The sequence below is a fragment of the Solanum verrucosum genome, unplaced genomic scaffold, assembly GCF_900185275.1.
Source record: "Solanum verrucosum unplaced genomic scaffold, falcon-dt-bn FXZP01000278.1, whole genome shotgun sequence".
NCBI lineage: Eukaryota > Viridiplantae > Streptophyta > Magnoliopsida > Solanales > Solanaceae > Solanum > Solanum verrucosum.
In genome coordinates this window covers 5,369,911-5,392,298 of record NW_026020332.1, presented here as the reverse complement: position 1 = coordinate 5,392,298, position 22,388 = coordinate 5,369,911, and the positions used below count along the sequence as shown (strand labels likewise).

The window sequence follows — 22,388 nt, the reverse complement described above, 5'->3', positions numbered from 1 at the left end:
CAAGGTGTGAACGGGAAATAAAAAAGAGAAATGCCACAAAGCGAGAAGGCAACTTTTTGTACTCGTTGGCTGTATTCAGGGACAAACTATAGAAGGATGGTTGAGCCACTCGACATAGCTGAATACTATATGAAATCAGGGAACACAGACTATGTAAATCTTGGTAGATCCGAGCACTATAAAAAGTTGGAGGAATGGAGGAAAGAAGACAACCCGTCTGGAAGTGGTAACGATAGAAGGAAGGCCGTTAGCCTCACCGAAGATTCTTGCTTTTGGGCATATGTGGAGGAAGCTATTATAAATTCCAAAAGACTGAGAGAAGGCATTCTAGAAGAGAAGGAAAATGCAACGGAGCATTTGGTTAATTTTGGGGAAAATGTAATGAAAATGATATGGAGCTATTCAGTATCCTCTGAGATTTTCCATCCTCATAGTAGCTTCATGAAGTGGTGGAAAGATTATAGGCAAGATATTCTAAGCTGTTTGAGTAATTTGCCTTTGGCCTATTACATGGAAAATGAAGAATATCAAAGTTATGCTTAGAACTACTCCAGTTGCATAACTTCAAAAGATTGGCATGTGAAAATGTATTGTATCACCAAATAGGTCTGTGAACATTCCTTGTAGCATTCCTGTTTAGTTAATGAAGTTTAATCTTTAGTACCCAAAAAAAAAAAAAAAGACAATTAATGGATTTTACTTTTCGGAAATAATCGTGTGTGCTTTTACGAGTTCGGAACCTAAATAAGCCACAAAAACATAAAAACGACCAAAATAAGCCACTACTTTAGTAAGTAACTAAAATTGGCTTAGTGGAAGAAAAAATTCCACTCTATCTAATATTCTAAACGTTTTCCGTTAGTCGCAGAACGTGTATATTTTAATATATAACGGAACTATTTCCTACACTTTATAAAATGAAACTATTTCTTACACTTTATGAAGTGTAAATTTTTCTTACACTTTATAAAGTGGAACTTTTTCTTACACTTTATAAAGTGGAACTTTTTCTTACACTTTATAAAAAATTACTTTACCTTTTCATTTTCTTCTTCTCTCCTTTCACTTTCATGGCTTCCAAACTTTTTTCACTTTGAAGATTAACAGTTGATGGTCCCAATCCGACAACTGAAGCGGCCCTACACTAAAAAATAAAAATCTTGAAAGATTGGAGTAGCACAACCCGACAACATAACAATGCGATCCTACAAATTATATAAATTAGGCATTTTTTTCTATCTCATATTTTCGTTACTTTAAAATTATGTTGTAATTTGTTCAAAATTTCAGCAAGTCTTATACAGTGCATTCAATTACAAAATATTGAGTTAGAAAAAAAGTCTTTAATTTGAAATAAACAAAAAGAATTACACTGTTGGATTGGTATTGCCAAATAGTATTTGACTACTGCTGAATTACACCTTTTCGTCTCATGTTTTTTTTATTCTAGACGGACACTCATTTTCATTTGTTCTTGCTGGTTGTATTAACTTTACGATGTGCAATGTACCCAAACTATCATTTAGATCCCATCAAAGTACAAAAAATAAATAATAGTAGAGTATTATTTTTATGCACATAAATTGTGTCGAGATCCTTGTAAAAATTGACAATAAATTGAGATTGCACAAATGGTTATATTCTTGTTAATTCAGTTGGTTAAATTTGTCTGCAAAACTGAACACAAAATTCATCAAACATATAGTCATCCCTCAATTGTTCCAATAGATGGTTCCATCTGTTTCTCTTTAGGTATATGTTCCTTTTGGGTTTTTTTCCTATTTTATTTTCTTGTGGTTGACTCGACAAATAACACATTTAATTGACTTGCTGAAGTTAGAGATTCTTTAGTTTTCGTACAATTATTCGTTTGAAGATAGTTCACGGTATAATTTGTCAAGATATAATTATATTAAACGAATTAATAGAATTTTTCTTACAGAATATAATGAAGCGTGTTGTGAATCCTGGACCGATTAATCGTACACTTCTTCTCTCTCAGCATGAGCATAAATCACAATTGTTATGGAAAGGTGAGATATCATTTAGTAGCCTTATGAGGACGGTGCGCATGAATGATGCCTGAAATTTATTTCGTTTGCATCGACCTCATAGACGTGTTAAGGAGATCTTACGTAGGTCAAGATTGTATGATGTAGTTTGTGTAGGAAGGATGCAATATGACCATGTCCTTGTTACAACTATGGTTGAGCGTTGGAGGCCAGAGACTCATTGCTTCAACTTACCTTTTGGTAAGGTCACGATTACATTACAGGGTGTGCAGGTCTTGTTTGGTTTGCACATCGATGGTGATGTTGTGTACATGCAGGATGTTGCACGGAGGATTCGTTCATGGCGTACTTTATTAGAGACACTCATAGAATGTGCCATAGCACCTGCTAATATGGATGGTGCGAGCCAGGTGAGGATACATAACATTACCCGCTACTTGCGAGATCAATTACAAGTAGATCTGATAAGAGATGGTACTCCAGTGGAGCGGGTTGAGAAAATTTCTAGACTTTACATGTTTGTTATATTGGGAGGCATCTTATTTCCGAACACGTCGAGGAACCTTATTAGTTTACAATACCTGGCGTTCCTAGATCCCATCCACAACGTAGATAAGTACAGTTGGGGCAGTGCAGTGTTGTCCTACTTGTACCGTGCACTTTGTCGGGCATCTATCGATAATGTGGTTGACATTTGTGGATTTATTCCTCTCCTTAAGTTAACTTTACTAAAGTTTTAAAATACATTCAAATACAAAGAATCTTTTAACATTACACTGTACAAGAATATTTTTTCTATATTCAATTTTTAAAAATATTTAAATTACATACAAATAATTTAAAAATTATTAAAAATAGATATATGTAATATTGTTAATTTTTTTTTGTTAATGATGATAGTTTAATTATTTTATTTGTCACATTAAGGTTTGGTGTTGGGAAAGGATCTTGTCGTACAACCATCAACTCTTCCGCTGCATGATGGTGACGTATTGCTTCCATATGCTAGGTGATGGACGAGTGGAATTGATAGGGATACTGAGTCACATCATGTTCTTATCCCGATTAGAGACAGCTAGACCGCATGACGAAGGATCAGGTACATCAAATAATTTTTGCAACTTTTTACTAGTTTTTTTAAAAAATAAATATAAATTACATATAAAGTAAATTATATAAAAGTAATCAATAATAATTTTATTTATAAACTAAGCGGTTAATGTTGATTTTTATGTAATTGTTATATTTTAAAAATAGTTTCGATGGACACCGTATAATGAGATTTTACATACACTTCCTTGTTGTTGTACGGTCGATAAGCCTTTATGGATGGCATGTGTGCCTATGCTTTGCCTAGAGATTGTTGAGGTGCACGCACCTGATAGAGTGATGCGTCAGTTTGGTCGTCCCCAACATGTAACTGCGATTCCTAGTTGGGGAACCAACCACCACGTGTATGATCAGCGTGGGAGGCTTGGACCGGAGGTTCTTGAAATATTGGATAAATATTTTCGTGATTAGGGTAATCAACATCAGAGTTTAGTAGTTAAGGTAGATGATGGTACTAGCGGGGAAGGGTATAAATTGTGGTACATGCGGTATGGAAGGTTGCTTATAGGTAAGCCTACATTAGAGGTTGATGTACCGTTATGCTTTGTTCATTCCGCTGGTACTAGCATTGCGATGTCTAGAGGACTATTTAAGTTGCACAGTCTTGCATTACAATGGCAGAGAGACACAGCCTCAGCTTCACATGGTGAAGAGGTATCTTAAATAAAAATGATAGAACCCAAATGGGGCCTGCCAATTGAGAGAATTATACACGGATGAGAGTATTCCATGATGCCTATCTGAAATCAATGTCACACTTCTACGACCTTTGACAACGTGCAAGTACAATTGATCTAAAAATAAACTTCATGTCTCCATGCTCTCATTCGCAACTATTGCAAATGCCAAATGTAATATTGAGTCATTACCATCCGTTGCAATCGCAATCAACAACTTGATATCATATTTTCCATAGACACGTGTTTCGTCGATCGATATAACAGGACGACAAAACACAAACCCATCAATGTATGGTTTAAAAGTCCAGAACACATAGTTGAATACATCTTTAATGACATCGGCACGCCGCTCTGTTTTCCATTCAACTATTGTTCCGGGATTGAAGTGTTTCAAAGCTTCCATGAACCTCGGCAACTTGGCAAAATAACCCTCCCAAGTACCATAGACTTTTTCAAAAGCACGCTTGCGACCAATATAGGCTTTTCTTCTACTTATTGAAATGTCATATGCTTTAAGAACTGCTCTTTGACAGTCTTTGATGAAAAACTTGAAAAGTAAAAATAATATTAATTATCAAATAAAAAATGAATATTTTCTTGTTAAAGAAAAATCATCTAAGGATAAAATAGTTCCTTGGCGTTTTTTCTATATCAACACGGAGGACGTCAGCAATCATCTCAACATCCAAGTTGAAATGTCCATCGCGGCACGCACCCATATCACATGTATGGTCTTTAATGTATCTTCCAACTTTTCACATGTTAGTATGTTTATCATTAAAAGAAGTTAGCCTAAATCGACATCCTTGTTCTACACGCCTGCAAACAAGTCACCATGATTTCTTTGTCGATTTAATAACAAAGTACTCCCTCGCTATTTTTAAATGTAGAAGCTTAACTGCTCTTTGCAACTGCTTATTTGAATTGAATAACATGCCCTTTTCAATAGAAATAACACCATTCATGAAATTTTCCGGTTCACGCCACGTACATTGTGATGTATATTCATCATGTGTATCGCCAAAGATATCTGGACCATCTGGGAGATGATCAAGATAAGGAATTTCATGATTACGAAATGAACTCATGGACATTGGTCTTGGCGATCGATTGGACATTAAAAAATCATTATCACTAGATGATGCCTCAATTAATGGAACATTATCTCCCGATTCCTCGACATTAGGCAAATCATCACTATTACTAGCTGAAGGTGAGCCGTAATTTGGAAGGTTGCGATCATTGATATTCACAGGATCAATGGGCTCATCTTGTGTGATATTTTTCCTATATATGTAAAAAAGTATAAATATTTGTCTCATGCAATTAACTTACTTAAATAAAAAATCAAGTGTTGGACATACCAATAATCATCTGCATCAAAAGTAGGCGAGACATGAAAATTTGAGGATGTCCCAACATTTTCCGTTATTTCAAAGTGTGAGAACTAACCAAAATAATTATCTAGTCCATAACTTGGAGCAATATTCCTATCTTGATGAAGTAAACCGCTACAAAATATATAATAATAATAATAATAATAATAATAATAATAATAATAAATCATATAAATTAATAAATAATTGACAAAATCAACAAATAATAATCGAAATATAATTATTGAGCATTACCAGTCACTTTCATTGATAGTTTCGCTCAAATCAAAATCATATCGACCGGTAAGAATATTTTGATAATGAGTCATGTTAGGAAAATCAGTAGATTGAGTTATCGAAAATCCATCAACGCTATTATGATTTTCTAATCGGGGATGGACATTGACCGATAAAAGAGAACGTTGTTGACTAGTCTTAGGCTCCTTCCTAACATAGATTTCAAGTATTGTTAACTTGATTTGATCTATGTAGCCATTTGGAACCCTCAAAAAGTCGGTCAGCGATTCTTCATTATAGATAATCCACTCTCCAAAATTTACTTGTCCTTGTGATAAAAATAAAGTAGGGTATTTTCCGACTATAATCAAATTATAATCAATACTGTTTATACTCACTCTTTTATAAATTGATGAAAGAAATTTATGATATCGGACATTAATTGAATATTTAGCATTGTGTTTGGGAGGACAATTATAATAAACGGTATTTTCGTCATGTATAATTTCTCCATCCCAATAAATCGAAACTCTAACTTTTGGTTTAGAAGACATTTTTTTTTTGAGATTAAAATGAACAAATATAGAAGACTTTATGTTGTAGGTGCTATCAACTATGTTTGAACGTCCTTAAATAGAGATTAGAGGATTTTTCAGAATAAAAAAATAAAAATACATAATGTAATAATTTCTTCCATTTTTATGATATGTCAAATCAATATAATTGTATGACAAACACTGCAAAAGTTTCATAAAGAGATAAAAATGTGAAAAATATTCCTCTTTGTAAAACAAAAATTTTTCTTCCACTTTACAAAGTGTAAGAAAAACTTACACTTTATAAAGTGTAAGAAATAGTTCCATTTTATAAAGTGTAGGAAATAGTTCTGTTATATATTAAAATATACACGTTATGAGACTAACGGAAAACGTTTAGAATATTAGATAAAGTGGAATTTTTTCTTCCACTAAGCCTATTTTAGTTACTTACTAAAATAGTGACTTATTTTGGTCACTTTTATGTTTTTGTGGCTTATTTAGGTTCCAAACTTTTGCTTTTACCCTTCCTTGGTAGCTTTCATCTTTTTGCTCTTTTGGTGACGAACCAACAACCTTTAAAGTTGGAGGTAAATGGTGTTTATTACCTGAACAACCTCCTCTTATAGTTAATCTCATGCTTTACCAATGATTTTAACGAATTCAACCATTAATTGAGAACAGACAAAGACATGCAACATCCACTTTGAAGCTCTTCATAATTTGAGTATCAATAGTCTTTACATTAGGAGTCATTTGGTTGAGATAGATTAGGACATCTCATGAGATTAACTTTCCACCTTCTATATGGAATAATTATCTTACCTTTTACTATATAGAATAGTTAATACCACTATTTTAGTAGTATAAAATAATTTCCGAGACTAATTACTAACCATAACCAAATACGAAATAAAAAAGTAAGGTCATTGTTACCTAAATGGTCCTTGAACTTCGTTAAGGGATAAAAACAATCTGCCCAATTTGCCCCTTCAATGACCAACCGACTTCCCGTTCCATTTTTTCAACCCATTTGTACTAACTTGGCGGCAATAATTCAAAACTGTAACACGATCTTTGACAGTTTAGTGGCGAACTGAAATGGGTGTTCAAGGTCTCTGGGATCTCATCGCCCCCGTTGGCCGCCGCGTCTCCGTCGAGACCCTCGCCGGGAAAAAACTGGCAATCGGTAACTTCAGTTTCCTTAAACCCTAACCCTAATTAATACAACTCACTGATCATATTTATACTGATTATACTATGTGAAAATTGTTATTCATCAGATGCGAGTATATGGATTATACAATTCATGAAAGCAATGCGAGATGAAAAGGGAGAGATGGTGCGGAATGCTCATATTTTGGGATTTTTCCGTCGAATTTGCAAGCTACTCTACCTTCGGACCAAGCCAGTATTTGTATTTGACGGTGGCACACCTGCTCTGAAGCGTCGAACAGTGATCGCCCGTCGCCGCCAGAGGGAAAATGCTCAGGCCAAAATTAGGAAGACGGCTGAAAAGTTGCTCCTTAATCATGTTAGTCGCTCAATTATTTGGAGTAATGTGTTGCACACTTGGAACATATGAGTGTACCATTTTTAGAACAACTTACGATTTTGGATAAGACGGGTCACACAATTCAATATATATTCTATAGGTGTTTTAGTTACTAACAAAGTATTTTCACGGCTAAGGAGCATGTTTAAAACCTAAATAACATTTCTCCTTATCTGTTGGATGAGATGGTCCATCAAATTGAGTATATGTTTGCTTTTCTATTCTGGATCACGTAAGCGCTTGTCATCAATGCTGGCGTGGATTATCATGCAGGCAGATGACAGAACCATTGATAAAACCGATATTTCCTTGATTCTCTGTTTTGTTGACATTGGAAATTGGCAGTGTTAAATATAGCTTAAAATGCACTCAATTTATTAGCAACCTCATTATGGTAAGCATTTAGAAGTTTGCATGATGTTGGATAACTTTTTTTTATCCATTTCTACTTGCAGCTTAAGGCAATGAGGCTCAAAGAGCTGTCTGTGGATCTGGAGAACCAGAGGAAACTGAATGATGCAAAGGGTAAAAAGGTTATAACAGAAGCAACTGGAAATATGGAGAACATGGCTGAAGGAAATGGCTTGGGGGCAGAAAATTATGACAAAGAAGCATTGGATGAGTTGTAAGTTATAGTAGTCAGTTGTGTGATCGTTTTTTGTTTTTTGACAAGCTTCATAGTTGTATGATCTTGTTGCTTTATACTTGAATGTGGACATTAATGATTCTGACACTCAGTTTGACAAGTTAATTAAGGTTGGCAGCTTCTATTCAAGCAGAGGAAGACTGGAATTTTGCTGATGATGCATCAACATCTTGTGCTGCGGCTCCTGCTGAAAATGATAACACTGATGAAGATGAAGAGATGATACTGGTTAGCAACTGCTTGTTGATTCCATTTATATCTTCACATGTCAGATTTAGAATGTGCATGATGCTAGTCACTTTATTTGAGTAGTAAAATGATCTTTTGACGCTTTTGGTCTCAGTACACCTTATAGTTGTGTGTGTAATAAAACTAACAAGTATCAGATCCGTTGATGCCTCTGGTGCTGGAAATCTAAATAATTTTTGGGTTAGGAGTATGCTTTCATTTTCTACTATTTCAATCCGTGGACTTAATTGCGTAAATGTAATTGTTATGCTTGTGGTAATATTTGACGAGGTTATGAATATATTTTTTTCTCTTACTAACCCCCAAACTCTTTATGCATTGTGCAGCCAGCAACACAAGGAAAAGTTGATCCTTCTGTTTTAGCTGCTTTACCTCCATCTATGCAACTTGATCTTCTTGGTCAGGTAATGGTAGTTCTTTTACTTATGGAAGAAGTATCCAGTTACTACTCCCTCAAAAGGGAGACAAACAAACTGTGTATACTGAATTTTCTCTCTTTGTTTGATCAATTAATAACTTGTTTGCCAGATGAGGGAGAGATTGATGGCAGAGAACAGACAAAAGTATCAGAAGGTCAAGAAGGTATATCACTAAGTTTTCTTGCGCATCAGTACATAATGATTTGTCTTTCTGCAATCGTTTTTATGTTTTTTGGGGCTTGTATCTTCTTAAGATATGTACCTTTTGTAGTTTGAAGTACAAAATTTATAATTTGCGCACAGCATTTCATGTTTGACAACACAATAGCTCAATATTTAATACTGGTCCTTGTTTGCCCCCAAGGCCTAGCTCAAGTGGCAAAAGGTGGAGGATTTGTGGCTTAGGTCGCAGGTTCAAGCCCCACACCATGCAAAGCGAAGCCCGGTATTTAAGTGGAGAAGGGTAGAGGGGCGGGCCCATTATCCACCGAGTTTAGAAGGCTGTGATTGGTCCAAAGGGCGGGTCACAGATGGATTTCTCGGTTATCAAAAATAAAATAAAATACTGGTCCTTGTTTGCGAGTTACATTAGATGGATCATGATGATATCTTCTAAACGATCTATTTATTGTTAAAAAGGTTTTTTGTCAGGTTGATGGTTTAGTTAGTACTTCTCTCACATGCTACATAATTTATGATGGTGGACTTCAAGCACTCTTTAGTCCTTTTCCAGGATTATTGGGCTTACAATTTTATCTGTTATGTTGTTCAATTATGTTAGTTGTGGTTGCTAGGTTAAGAACTGGTACTGTGTGCCTCTTGATACATTCTTTATCTTTTCCATTCTAATTCTCTTGATGCATCTCTCAGGCCCCGGAAAAGTTCTCAGAACTGCAAATACAATCTTATCTGAAAACTGTTGCTTTTCGGCGCGAGATAGGTGAAGTACAGAAAGCTGCTGCTGGAAGGGGAATAGGTGGTGTGCATACTTCAAGGATTGCTTCTGAAGCAAATAGGGAATTTATTTTCTCCTCATCTTTTACTGGGGACAAAGAGTAAGTAACAATCATTTGGTTTGCTCTAGTGATTCGTTCATTTTCCTTTCCCTGCTTAAATCATCGTTGTCCACTAAAAAATTTGCACGTCGGCGTTTATCAGTGCCCTTGCATCTGCTGGGGAAGATCAAATTAGTAAGAAGTCAAGTGAAGTACAAACAGAAAATAATTTGGCAAATGCTGCGGGTGATGCTTCGACAAGGAAATCTAGTAGTGTGCTAGAATCGATTGTGTCTGAGCCTGAAAGCGCATTTAATGATGATGTGGAGACATATCTGAATGAGAGGGGTAATCTTCGAGTCAGCAGACTGAGAGCCATGGGTGTACGCATGACTCGAGATTTACAGAGAAATTTAGATTTGATGAAAGAAATTGAGGAGGAGAGTGTGTCCAGAAATAAAGATTTTAGCGATGTGCCTACTGTAAGTGACACTGATGTACATACCCCTGGAAATGTCTCTGATACAATTTTGCATCTGAACTCATCCAATCCAGATGATGATGGGAAGGATTGTTTAAACAACAAAACTGAAGAGTCTGAGTTGAGAAGTGGGACTACAATTCAGATATCTTTTGAAGATAATTTTGGACAGGATTGTGCCAATGATGATGATGATATATTTGCGAGTTTAGTGGCAGGTGATCCAGGGATGGAATTTCCTATGGATCATTCCCCCTCAAAGAAACAGTCTCTAGATTCTGCTTCGGACGTTGAGTGGGAGGAAGGAGTGATTGAAGAGAAAGGTGACTTGCTAAGCAATAACTCTCAAGGGGAAGGTCAGGCATCACTGGAGATAGATGGCATGGATGATGAGGCTGAAGTAGAATGGGAAGAAGGATGTTTAGACATTTGCGAGGAGCCTCCCTTACTTCCACTGGATTCAAGAAGTGCTCATAATGGTGCTTTGGAAGAAGAAGCCAATTATCAGGAAGCAGTAAGGAGGAGTCTCGAGGATATGAGAGATCATAGATACATTGATAAATCTCATGAAAAAGAGATGTCTGAAGAAGCTATTCAAATAACTGCTCAGGGTATAAGTATTGAATCTGTTGGTCAAGAGAACTACTGCCCAAAGGTACACAAAATTCTTCAACCGAAAGATTTACCATCTGAAATTCAGACTGCTGACTTGCATGATACTGTTCATGAGATGGATATTGCAGGGAGTAATAACAGTTTGGGGACCCATTTGGGAGAACAATTTCAAGCTAATTCTGGTTATGGAAATATGCAGATTGAAAAGGCAACCAGTCATCCTGACAGAAATTTGCAGATTGAAAAAGCAACCAGTCATACTAACAGAAATTTGCATTGTGACATACATATGGAACCGACCATTCCACTTGATGGATCAGAGGTTGACATGATTAAAAAGACGATAGCAGATACCACTGTTGGGGTTTCGAGTAACAATAACACAAATAGTGCTTCAGATGTTACTTATATAGAACAATCAACATTTAATGAATCAACGAATGCAAGAACCACTGATGCCCAACAATATAAATCTGGAGCGGCCACACATCATTATACACAAGAGACGACAGAACTCACCAAAGCTTTCACCGAGGGTTTTACAACTGATATCAATAGTGCACAAAACCTAGATGAGGAAGGTGCTTGTGATGACCCATTATTTGAGAGAATTGGCAATTTGAACTCTGCAAGTACAAAAGAAGATCAAAAAGTTATGATGGCTAGTTTGGAGGAGGAGATGCATGTATTGGATGAAGAGCGTGAAAAACTAGGAGATGAGCAGAGAAAGCTTGAGCGTAATGCAGAGTCTGTTAGCTCTGAAATGTTTGCAGAGTGCCAGGTAGGTTTTAGATGATTTTTTTTTTTTTAATGCAATTCTAAACCTACTTTATTTCCGAATAACAAATTTTATTAGTTGGAAGTTGTTTTACACTAGGGAGTAGGAATTTTTGGTTGAGGTGTTCCTTGCCATTTTATTTAGTTTCTCTCAGTTTTGCCGAAATGTGCTAGTTGGGTGTAATTACATGTTGATCCTTAGTGATACCAGTTCAGTTTGTTATTGCCATGCCATACAGTCTGTTCTATCTCATCGAATTTTTTGCAGCAACTCTTTGGGTGTAATGTTTCTAGTCTATAGGATCATTCCTTTTAGATGTAATGCTTCTAGGCTAAGATCATGCTTTGTATTGGAGTATCTCATTTTATTTAAATCATGTAATTTTGGTGTATCCTGGTTAGTTTATCAACTTGACTTCCAAACATGCGTGTTTGTTTTTTGCTTAGTGACTTTGGCTTATATGGTAGATTATAGAAATATCTTTGAACAAAATTTTATATAGATACATCTTTCCTTACCAAAAAAGTACTTTTTCTTTTCCTGCTCCAGCTTTCTGGTCTGGAGTCATCTTCGTTGTTGTTCTCAATTCCTTTTCCCTGATGTTTTGTGGTGATATAGTATTATTATTAGTTCAATTCATCTGATTTACATCTTTCTCTATGTTAGGAGTTGCTCCAAATGTTTGGCTTGCCATATATCATAGCTCCAATGGAAGCTGAAGCCCAATGTGCGTACATGGAACTTACAAATCTTGTCGATGGTGTGGTTACTGACGACTCTGATGCATTCTTGTTTGGTGCTCGAAGTGTATACAAGAATATTTTTGACGATCGCAAATATGTGGAGACTTACTTTATGAAGGTTTATCATCGATTCATCAGTGTTTTGAATACTCTTCTTTCCCTTAAGTTTGTCTCTGTGCAACTAGGTTTCTACAGCTACACTTGTTTAGGTCATTTTCTTAACGATTTTTTTCCCACTGCAATGGTTAAATGACGCTTGTAGTAAGAGGAATTGTTTTTCTTTTCGTGATCACTATCACAACCACTTCCCACCCCATCCCGCCCAAAAGAGTGAGAATAAAAAATGAGCATAAGAAAAGAAAAAGGTTTTGAGGTTGGTGGTACACTACGGGGCCAATGTTTATTTCGTAGAGAACATTGTAGTTTCCTTTCATTTATAGTTCATGTGGTTGATCACATATCTGCTGTTTATAGGATGTGGAGAATGAGCTTGGGTTGGATAGAGAAAAAATAATTCGTATGGCATTGCTCCTTGGGAGCGATTATACTGAAGGAGTGAGGTAAACCTATTTCTGTGGTTCTTTTACAAAGTGTTATATCCTGCTAACCAGGTGTCTCTGCCTCTCTTGTTGACTCCGCCAATTAGTCTTGTTTGCATATTCTCATCAGGAGACAATAGATCGTATAATTCTTTTACATGAAGCATCTATGTAATTATGTATGAAACATTCGGAAGTCCTAATCCATTCTTTCTTTCATGGTGCAGTGGGGTCGGTATTGTTAATGCTATTGAAGTTGTAAATGCATTTCCTGAGGAAGACGGTCTTCAGAAATTTCGTGAGTGGGTGGAATCGCCAGATCCATCCATTCTCGGGGGGCTTGATGCACAGACAGGTTCCAGCTCTAGGAAGAGAGGGTGTAAAGGTGGTGATCCTGATATGAGTTGCTCAACCAGCAATCTGGAAGGCAATCCTGCTTCCGAGGACAGAGCTGAAAAGTTGAGGCAGATTTTCATGAATAAACATGTAAACCAATTGTGCGCTTTTGCTTCAAATCTATTGTCTATTTGATTGGAAAAGCATGACCTCACTCTTTCTTTATGTTGGGATCGTTTTCACAGAGAAATATTAGTAAAAACTGGCATATTCCTTCTTCGTTTCCGAGTAATGCTGTAATTTCAGCATATACGTCTCCACGAGTTGACAAGTCAACAGAGCCTTTTGCATGGGGGAAGCCTGATGTTTCTGTTCTTCGCAAGTGAGTTGTACACTATTTTTTCCTTAGAAAGGTCTAATGAGGATTTAGGATTTATATACGACTCTTAATGAGTATTTTGCTTGTTGCAGAGTTTGTTGGGAGAAATTCGGCTGGAACAGCCAGAAGGCAGATGAATTGCTAGTACCGGTACTGAAAGAGTACAACAAACATGAGGTTGATCCTTTTTCATATTCCTCTACCTCTGTCTTATTTAAACAATCTTTTCTTGCTATCGAAATCTATAAAAAAAAATATGTATGGAAATAAATTGTGTCCGCCGAAATAAAACAAATGGATATATTAACCATGTCAATTGACATATTCAGTTCGAAATAAAGTAATGGTTTATATGATAAGAAAAATATCAATGCGTCACTTTTGTATTGTTTCTGAATGATCTGCACTTACAATTTCCTTCATTTTGTGGTAATTTGTCTGATTGGAGAAAGAGGAAGCTGATGAAGATCTTTCTCTCACTGTTCCTTTATTTACTTGATGTAGACACAACTTCGACTGGAAGCCTTTTACTCTTTCAATGAGAGATTTGCGAAAATCCGTAGCAAGAGGATAAATAAGGCTGTTAAATATATGACTATGAACAAATCCAGTGATTTAATGGATGGAAGTGCACAAGATGCTCCTGGAAGCTGTAAAAAAAGAGTAGTAAAATCTAATTATATGAATGAGGAAAAGATGGAAGATCCTCCGAGGGGACTAGAGTCTGCTGGTGCTGATTATGAGGAGACTACAACAAAAAGAAGATCAGTTGGGAAGCAGTCAAGGAAAAGGAAAGGAGGGCTTCTGCAGACTGAACATTTGGAACCACCAGAGGGAGCAGAAAGCAAGCGAAACACCAGTAAGAAATCAAGTGGTAGTATAGGAGGACGGAAAGAAACAGCTCGATCTGTGCGGAAGGCAAGTAAAAAATCCTCCTCCAGATCCTCCAAAACAAGCTCTGAGGATGAAAAAGATAGTGATATAGAGCAACAATCACAAATCGAGAAGCTTGAAAAGCCAAATCAAGCAAGAAGGGTAAGTCATTTTCCTGCAATATTAATTGTAGTTTAACCCATAATGATTACACCTATTTGAGTGAAATTTACAAACATTAACAATAGCTTTTGAGAACTCATCTAGATAACTATATTTTGTTATAGTGGAAGGTACTCATTGCATTGGTGCTAATGTCAAGTCACCTTTGCCTTGTTTAGTGTTTTCCCCTAACCTCTACTGAATTCCTATCCATTAAGAATCAGAGTTGATATTCCATTCTCTCAGGTCCAATACTTTCAAGGCAGCTTCTGGAAGTCCTATCTCTATGCCTATGATATTTTGTTTCTGCAAGTCCTATATTTATGGTGTTCATAGTAGTATCTTGTTACATGTGATGTATGATATATTACTCACTTTCTACATATTCACTGTTCAGGGGAAGGGAACTTTCACTCTATTATCAATTTCTGTTTTATTTACTTGAAACATCTACAGTTCATGACTAATATTTTTTCCATTTTGTTCTAATTGAAATTTCAGTCACAGCGTCATCGGAAAATAGTAAATTACAGTGAGAAGAGAGATGATGAGTTTGACAAAGATGACAAAGATGATGGAGATTCTACTACTGAAAAGTTAGAAAGGAGAGAATCAGGAGCAGATGTGGACATAGCTGAACGTTATCCTGCTGATTCTAGTAAGATGAATGAGAATGATGCAAGTAATGATTACTGCCCACAAGAACTGCCAAACCTTGAAACAAATGCTGGTGTTGATGCAGGTGGGGCAGAGATGGAATCTACTGTTCAACCAAGCTTTGATGAAACTTCTGATCCTATTCCAGGGGATCTTTTGTCTAAGGAGTACCTTAAAATGGGGGGTGGGTTTTGTTTAGAGGAAAATGATGGAGATATGGAGCATGAGATAAATGCTTCTAGCCCTATCTTATCAGTTGAGTGTTCTGATATTTATAATTCTTCTCAGCTTTTCGGAGATGAGAATAGTGGTAATGCTTCAAATCAATTGGTTTCTAGCCCCTCAAGGAAAACGAGTGAGAAGCAATGTGAAGCAGGGATAGGTGCATCTGAAATTGAGCAAGATATAAACAACACAACTAATATTACCTGTAACGATGTATCCCCACACCTAGAAAATATGGGGAACAATGATTATGTTTCCAGTTCGGTATTTCTACGTGCAATGCCAAATTTGAGGAAGCGGAAGAAGAATAGCTGATGATACCAGTGCTGCTGTGTGGAGTAATCCTTTGTATATGAAGTAGGTTAGCATGTAATTCCTTTTCATATCTCGCATTAAATGCCTGCATCACATGGGACTTCCCACTTTGTATGATTTTTGTATAAGCGGATAAGTTTGAATTCATCCGTCGTGCAACAGATAAGCTTCCAAGCTGCATATGTGGTACTTACTGCTTGGTGATGAACTAACATGGGATTCATGAGTAACAAAGTTGTTTATATACATGAGCTTTTGATCTTGCTAATACATTGCTGCTAAAAGTTCCAAGAGAAGTTGCATCTTTCTTTTTTTGGCAAGAACAATTATCATTGTACTTGTCCTGATTTCCTGGATGTGATATGTGTTGTTAATAATTTTGGGAGATAAAGGCATTTAAGTTCTGTATTATGAAAACCTCGAACAACTCGAAATAGGGCTCTTACAAAAGTGAGCCACAGAGATGTTTGGTGACTCTCACTGGTTAGTGTATTTCCTTGGAGACCATATTTGATGGTTATTATCAGAGGTGATGTCTGAGCAAAGTTAAGCGCCTAAATACTGAAGCTGGAGGTTCCATGGCTTGTCTTTGTGTGAAATCAGGTAGTAGTGTCATTCTTTACTTGAATATTTGTGCGTTTCAGGTAGTGTCTCTATAGATGGCCAATCTTACATAAGCATCTTCGATATTCTTGATCTATGTATTCTAGCTTTGTTGTGGAGAATGTGTAAATAAGTGTGTTGTGAATTAAGAACAAACGCTTAATAGATTGATTTCTTACTCTGAATCTACTAAGTACTTCTTTTCTAAAGGACTTAGCAAGAAAAGTAGCCACATGCCGTTTCTGTTTCCCTTTTCATGCTGTTTTCAGCACTTGAATTTCAGTCATTTGAAAATGCCATCATGCCATGGAAATAAAACATCTGTCAAAGAGCTGTGAAGATAATATTCTCTTCCCTGCTACAATAGAGCCAGATCTTGACTTACTGCTGCAAATTCGCAATCCACTCGACCTTTGAACTTGTTTCTGCCACTGAAAACCTAGGCAGCTGAGACATTGGCTGATATGTGGGAGAAACAGTTGAAGAATTAGTTGTTGTTTTCCTCGTAGTGTACCATTAGCATATTTGTCAAATGCATTGGCTATAGTTGAAAAAACCTGTTCCAAGTTGTCGCCCAATATGAAGAAAACTACTTACAGAATAAAACGAATGCATATGTTGGGACATGCATCAAGCAAACTCTATTTCTAAGTTGTGTTTAAGGGAGATGTTGGTGGGACGGTTGCTCCCCACTACCAATTGTCTCTGGATAAATTGAACTTAATCACCAAAAGTGTTTCTATCAAAGCAATGAATACAAGACGTGTATGTGGTACACACATTTATCACTTACCAATTACCTTAATTAAGTGATGTGTATTTCCACTCTAAATAGTGATGTTAAATTATTTAATATGGCACAAAATAGTTGGTGCAAGTACCAAGTACTTTCCTGTTGTCTGTGTGAATGTGATGTGGGGGATAGATATAGTATTGACTATTGACGATAATCCTTACAAGAGACAAAAGTTGTGGCAGAACTAGAATATTTCATCGCAATTTGAATGGTGAAAAAAATATATAATCAAACATGTAGATTAGATAGTCGCAACCTGACAAGAGGGAGTTGGAGGGTGACTAGTGCTTATGCTCCTAGATGTTTTGATGATCTTCCTCACAAGTGCAAGGACTTGGTCCTCTCCAGAGTATGAATACTCGTCCAGTTGTCAAAGTGTTGTACAACTGTAAAAGTTGTCTGTGTCAGAGAGTTGGTGAAGCTGCAGAGTACTTCACCAATCAGAAGCGACGAGGTTGTTTGTATGTTGGGTAATAACTCTTCATGGTATATATCAAACAACAAACAACATTATTGATTCATTCATTCAAAGAGAAAAACTTTCAAGCTTCAAAGCAGCAAGGGACCTGATAGAAGTGCTTCCATTGCTTTCTGCACCAACTGTATTTTTGTTTGCTTGTAATAGTTCTTATATTGTAGGATTCGTTTCACTTGTGATAGAAACGTTTCAAACTTGTGTGAATCATTGTAAGAACTAGGTTAAGGGTAACTTAGGTTCTTACTCTAATAGTCTATATTAATCGGTTAGGATTAGTATAGTGGGCAGTGTGGTATCTGCTCTGGCTCAGCTAAGTGATAGGAGGTATTGCTTAGTGTGGAGATTAGCAGGCTAATCTCATTTTGTAAACTCGCTTTTACTTTTGCTTGGAGAAGATTAGTGAAAGTAGTTTGAAAAGTCCTGGCAGGCCAGGTCGTGGTTTTACTCCCTTGAGCAAAGAGGTTTTCACGTAAAGTTGTTTGTGCAATCTTTGCTTTCAGTATTTATTTTACTGTCTGTTATTGTAACTGTGTTGAGGACCTGGTCCCATCGATATTCGTGGACGCATACATTCCAACAGAGGGAGTTGCTCGGATAACAAGCACCCTTTAGGAACCACAGTAACGACTTCCTTTTTCAGTTTTAAATGCTACAGTAGTATATAACAGTGCACTAAATATCATTGCAAAATAAAATTGTTTCAGTTGTAATTTATCTTTACTCAAATGGAATGTAGCATGAAAAGATTCTAATTTCTCTGCTCTTATACATGTAAGGTGTAAGTTACATAAATACAATTATTATTATTTTACATTCAACTGTGCAACACTATCATAGTATTATTTAGAAATTAGGTACATATCAATCTCTATAGTAAACTTAGACTGATTATTCAATAAGTAAATTACCTTAAGTAAAATGATTTATGTTGGTATGGTAAAACTGTCTTTACCGTCTATTTCAATTTGTGTTTAGTTTAACTTGACACAAAATTTAAGAAGATAAAAAAAGAGTTTTGAATCTTGTGATATAACATAACAAAATATTTTTTAATTTTATGATCTTTAACAAGCCACGTGAGATTAAATTTAAAAATTTATCGAATTAAAAAAAAAAAAACGAATAAAGGAAAAAGTTGTAAAGAGGGGGAGTTGTTTGACTAAAAAATTTCATCTGGGCCCCTTCGTAGATCTAAATAAGGCCCGCGTTTGGCAAAACGGGCCTCGCGGGAAACGTAAATAAAAGCCCATTACTACCAAAATTTACGCGCCTCATTTTTGGTGCGTGCGAATATTTAAAACTTGTTTTTTTTTCTCTTACTACTTTCCCTTTTCTCTTTTTTACTTTTTTTCCTTTTGATTTTATCGGGAAGTAAAGAGCAAATTGTGCTGTTCCTTTTTGGCATTCTTTACTCTTTATTCTTGGAGACTAGCGACTTGTCACTGCCTCACTTTGGCTCTTCCAAATCTGTCTCTTTCTTTTTCCAGTTCAGAACAACACCCCACCCCCACCAAATCTCAACCCCCTTGCAGCCACTTTGTCAGTATATATATATAGTTGTATGTATAATTTGCTGTATGAGATATTCAGAGAGAGATTAAGAGTTGTACATGCTCAAAGATTCAATCTGTACTTTGTTTTTTTGTCTTCCCATATTAGAGGTTCTTAGATCCACCTTAATCTTGGATTCTTGTTTTTGCTGAGGCAAGAAAAGATTCCATTTTTTTCAAAGGTCTTTGTGTATTCAGTCTTGGTTGCTATTTGTGGCTATTTGGGTGTCTTGTCAGCTAAAGATTTGGCCTTTATCTTTTTTCTGTCTGGGTAATTTGTCATCATCTTTCTGTTTATTGTACAATTCTTGAACAAATTGCTGCTTTAAGCAACAGCCAGCTTGCTGCAAGGCTGCAACCTCTAATGCTTTGAAAGAAGTCTTTTATTTTTGAGACGGTGAAAACATTTAAGTAGTTCCAACTTTGGTTTTTCTTGAAATGTGCTCAAGATGATCTGTTTATTTAGTGAAGTTAGAAGAGTGCAAAGATTGGATTTTGGGCATACCCATTTGAAAATGTCATGGATTCACCATAAGAAAGGTGGTGTCTTTGCATATGCCCCTTCTCTATCTCCCACATCTCACTCTTCATTAGGTGCAAATTCTAATTTTCACAAAGCACCAAGCCTTTCTCCATCTTCTTCTGGGAACAAAATTAGTCCAGCTGTTCTTATCATTATAGTCATATTAGCTGTTATCTTTTTCATATCAGGTCTTCTCCACTTGCTTGTTAGATTTGTTATCAAACACCCTTCTTCTTCTTCTTCTTCTTCACCATCATCATCTCAGTCTAATACACAGCCAGAAGTTTCTAGCTCTGAGGCCTTGCAAAGACAATTGCAGCAGCTTTTCCATCAACATGAGTCTGGTCTTGATCAAGCTTTTATTGATGCATTACCTGTCTTTGTGTACAAAGAAGTTGTTGTTGGTCCTACTAAAGAGCCCTTTGATTGTGCTGTTTGTTTGTGTGAATTCTCTGAAAAGGACAAGTTGAGATTACTCCCAACTTGCAGCCATGCTTTCCATATCAACTGCATAGATACATGGCTCTTAACAAACTCAACATGCCCCTTATGTAGAGGAACCCTTTTCGATCCCGGATTCTTAACAGGTTTTGATTTTGATAGCCCCATAGAAGAAGATGGATGTGCTGGTAATAGAGATCATGTGTTGTCTGCTGCTCAGAAAACAATTGAAATTGAGGAAGTTGCAGTTGATAAAGCAACATTTCCTGTGAGACTTGGTAAGTTTAAAAAATTGAATGTTGGTGCAGAGGAGGGAGAAGGAGAAGGAGAGAGTAGTAGTAGTAATTTGGATGCTAGGAGATGCTATTCATTGGGTTCATATCAGTATGTGGTGGGTGATTTTAATCTTATGGTAGACTTGAGCAGTGAGCAAAACGCGTACAATGTGAAGCTTGCCAAGTTGCGTGAACGTTGTGCTAATTTATCAATAGAAGGTGATGGGGATGGGAAAAGGATAGGCATTGGAACGAAGACGGATAGCTATTCTTTTTCCAAGATTTGGCTTTGGTCTAAGAAAGGGAAATTTGCAAGTTCTTCAGAATGTCAATTGGAGAATCCGCGTCCTAATATGGACTTACCATGGTTGGCAAAAACAGAAGACAGTTAAAGGACATTATGGTTTGGTTTCTTTGTTGATCTTTTTGTTATCTGATGGCATAGAGGTACTGGAATTCTTTGATATGCTACATATTAACAATCTGAGATTGAAGAATCGATACATTCTTGTATGCTGTGATTGCTTGTATTTGTATTTGATCTCTTGAAGTCCTACAACATAGTCATCTCTGAGCAGAGGGTCTATCAGAAACAACCTCCCTATCCTTACTATGTAGAAGTAAGGTTTGCGTACGCTCTACACCTCTTCAGACCCACATGTTGGATTATATTGAATATGTTGTTGTTGAATCTTGAAATGTTAATTACTCTATTAGACACGAGTCACTCGACACTGGCTTCTTTGCTGCATCCTGATACTTGCAGTTGCCAAATTTATTTTATATCAATATGGTTGAGAAGCATTCTTGTAATCAGAAGTATGAGGTGCTATCTTTAGCCATGATGAGCTAAGATTAGAGATGATGCACAATATGTATTGCCTGTGTTACAAACAACCTTAAACATGTCTAGAAATTGGAATATAACCCCTTTAGAAGTGTCCTGTCTGTCCTCAACCATATAAAGCTTGTGTGCTGTTTAATGTTTTTAAAAGTAAAATGGAATGCTAGATTCTGAGAACAATTGACTGCTATATTTCCACATAGTTCTAAACAATCTTTGAGTCTCAGCCTCTCAGGAAAGTGAAACTCCACTAGGTTATCTTGATTCCTAGTAAATGAAAGAAAGATTTTCTTTTTTCCATGAAGCATCTTGATTGATTTAGCAAGTGTGTGTGTGTGTGTGTGTGGGGGGGGGGGGGGGGGTAGGTTTTTACCACAATCTTTTGTGTTTTAATAGTGGTGGGATCCAAGAAAGGTATTGCTGTAGTATTACCCCTTTACTGGAATCACTTCATGTCATTTGACTTCTTAAAATAGTGCAGTTAGATTTCATCCTGCTATCTTTATTTACTTTTTTGTTCTGCTGCTAAGTAACACTAATCATGCTTAATCTTAGTACGTTGATCATAATTCTACTTTGGGAAAAGATGCAAAGAAACCCCACCTTTGTGATTTAGATCTATATACCCTTCGTTAAATAAGTGACACATATATACATTTACCGTTTAACAAATATAACATATTTACACTTCTTATTAACAAACTCATAGTTATTGAATTGAAAAAAAATAATCATAAATTGGTTTTTAATTCCAAAAATATCATGTGTCTTTAAAAAAGTTCTTTTACCCCTCCAGACTTGGCCCAACCGAAGAAAATAGGTTATGTGATTTTTTAAAGCCACATAAAATTTTTGGAATTAAAAAGAAAATCAATTTTAGGATTTTTTTTTTAATTCAATAAGTTTGTAAGACGTCGAAAGTATATATGTGCTACTTTTAATGAGAAGTACATCAGCTTT

The 22,388-nt window shown here is 36.2% G+C and overlaps 3 protein-coding genes across 3 annotated transcripts; all 3 read left to right on the top strand.

Moving 5' to 3' along the window:
* The first annotated feature begins 2,203 nt into the window (after window positions 1–2,203).
* LOC125836496 (serine/threonine-protein phosphatase 7 long form homolog) lies at window positions 2,204–2,752 on the top strand. The gene has a single exon (XM_049515669.1). It carries the CDS (start codon window positions 2,204–2,206, stop codon window positions 2,750–2,752), a length of 549 nt encoding a protein of 182 aa, XP_049371626.1.
* A 4,181-nt stretch (window positions 2,753–6,933) lies between these two features.
* LOC125836131 (DNA repair protein UVH3) lies at window positions 6,934–15,990 on the top strand. Its single transcript, XM_049515214.1, has 15 exons — window positions 6,934–7,140; window positions 7,235–7,485; window positions 7,962–8,131; window positions 8,263–8,380; window positions 8,728–8,805; window positions 8,930–8,983; window positions 9,691–9,875; window positions 9,979–11,692; window positions 12,356–12,550; window positions 12,907–12,992; window positions 13,199–13,457; window positions 13,553–13,689; window positions 13,779–13,863; window positions 14,191–14,721; window positions 15,223–15,990. Exons 1-15 carry the CDS (start codon window positions 7,053–7,055, stop codon window positions 15,916–15,918), a joined length of 4,647 nt encoding a protein of 1,548 aa, XP_049371171.1. The 5' UTR covers window positions 6,934–7,052; the 3' UTR covers window positions 15,919–15,990.
* Window positions 15,991–18,990: 3,000 nt separating this feature from the next.
* Window positions 18,991–21,385, top strand: LOC125836133 (RING-H2 finger protein ATL46-like). The gene has a single exon (XM_049515215.1). It carries the CDS (start codon window positions 19,795–19,797, stop codon window positions 20,974–20,976), a length of 1,182 nt encoding a protein of 393 aa, XP_049371172.1. The 5' UTR covers window positions 18,991–19,794; the 3' UTR covers window positions 20,977–21,385.
* The last annotated feature ends 1,003 nt before the right edge of the window (window positions 21,386–22,388 follow it).

Excerpts from the sequence above, each read along its gene's own strand:
- LOC125836131 (XM_049515214.1), top strand. The coding sequence starts at position 7,053 with ATGGGTGTTCAAGGTCTCTGGGATCTCATCGCCCCCGTTGGCCGCCGC. Across the intron at positions 8,381-8,727 it reads AAGATGAAGAGATGATACTG|CCAGCAACACAAGGAAAAGT; the intron begins GTTAGCAACTGC and ends TGCATTGTGCAG. Across the intron at positions 13,458-13,552 it reads AGATTTTCATGAATAAACAT|AGAAATATTAGTAAAAACTG; the intron begins GTAAACCAATTG and ends TCGTTTTCACAG.
- LOC125836133 (XM_049515215.1), top strand. The coding sequence starts at position 19,795 with ATGATCTGTTTATTTAGTGAAGTTAGAAGAGTGCAAAGATTGGATTTT.
- LOC125836496 (XM_049515669.1), top strand. The coding sequence starts at position 2,204 with ATGGTTGAGCGTTGGAGGCCAGAGACTCATTGCTTCAACTTACCTTTT.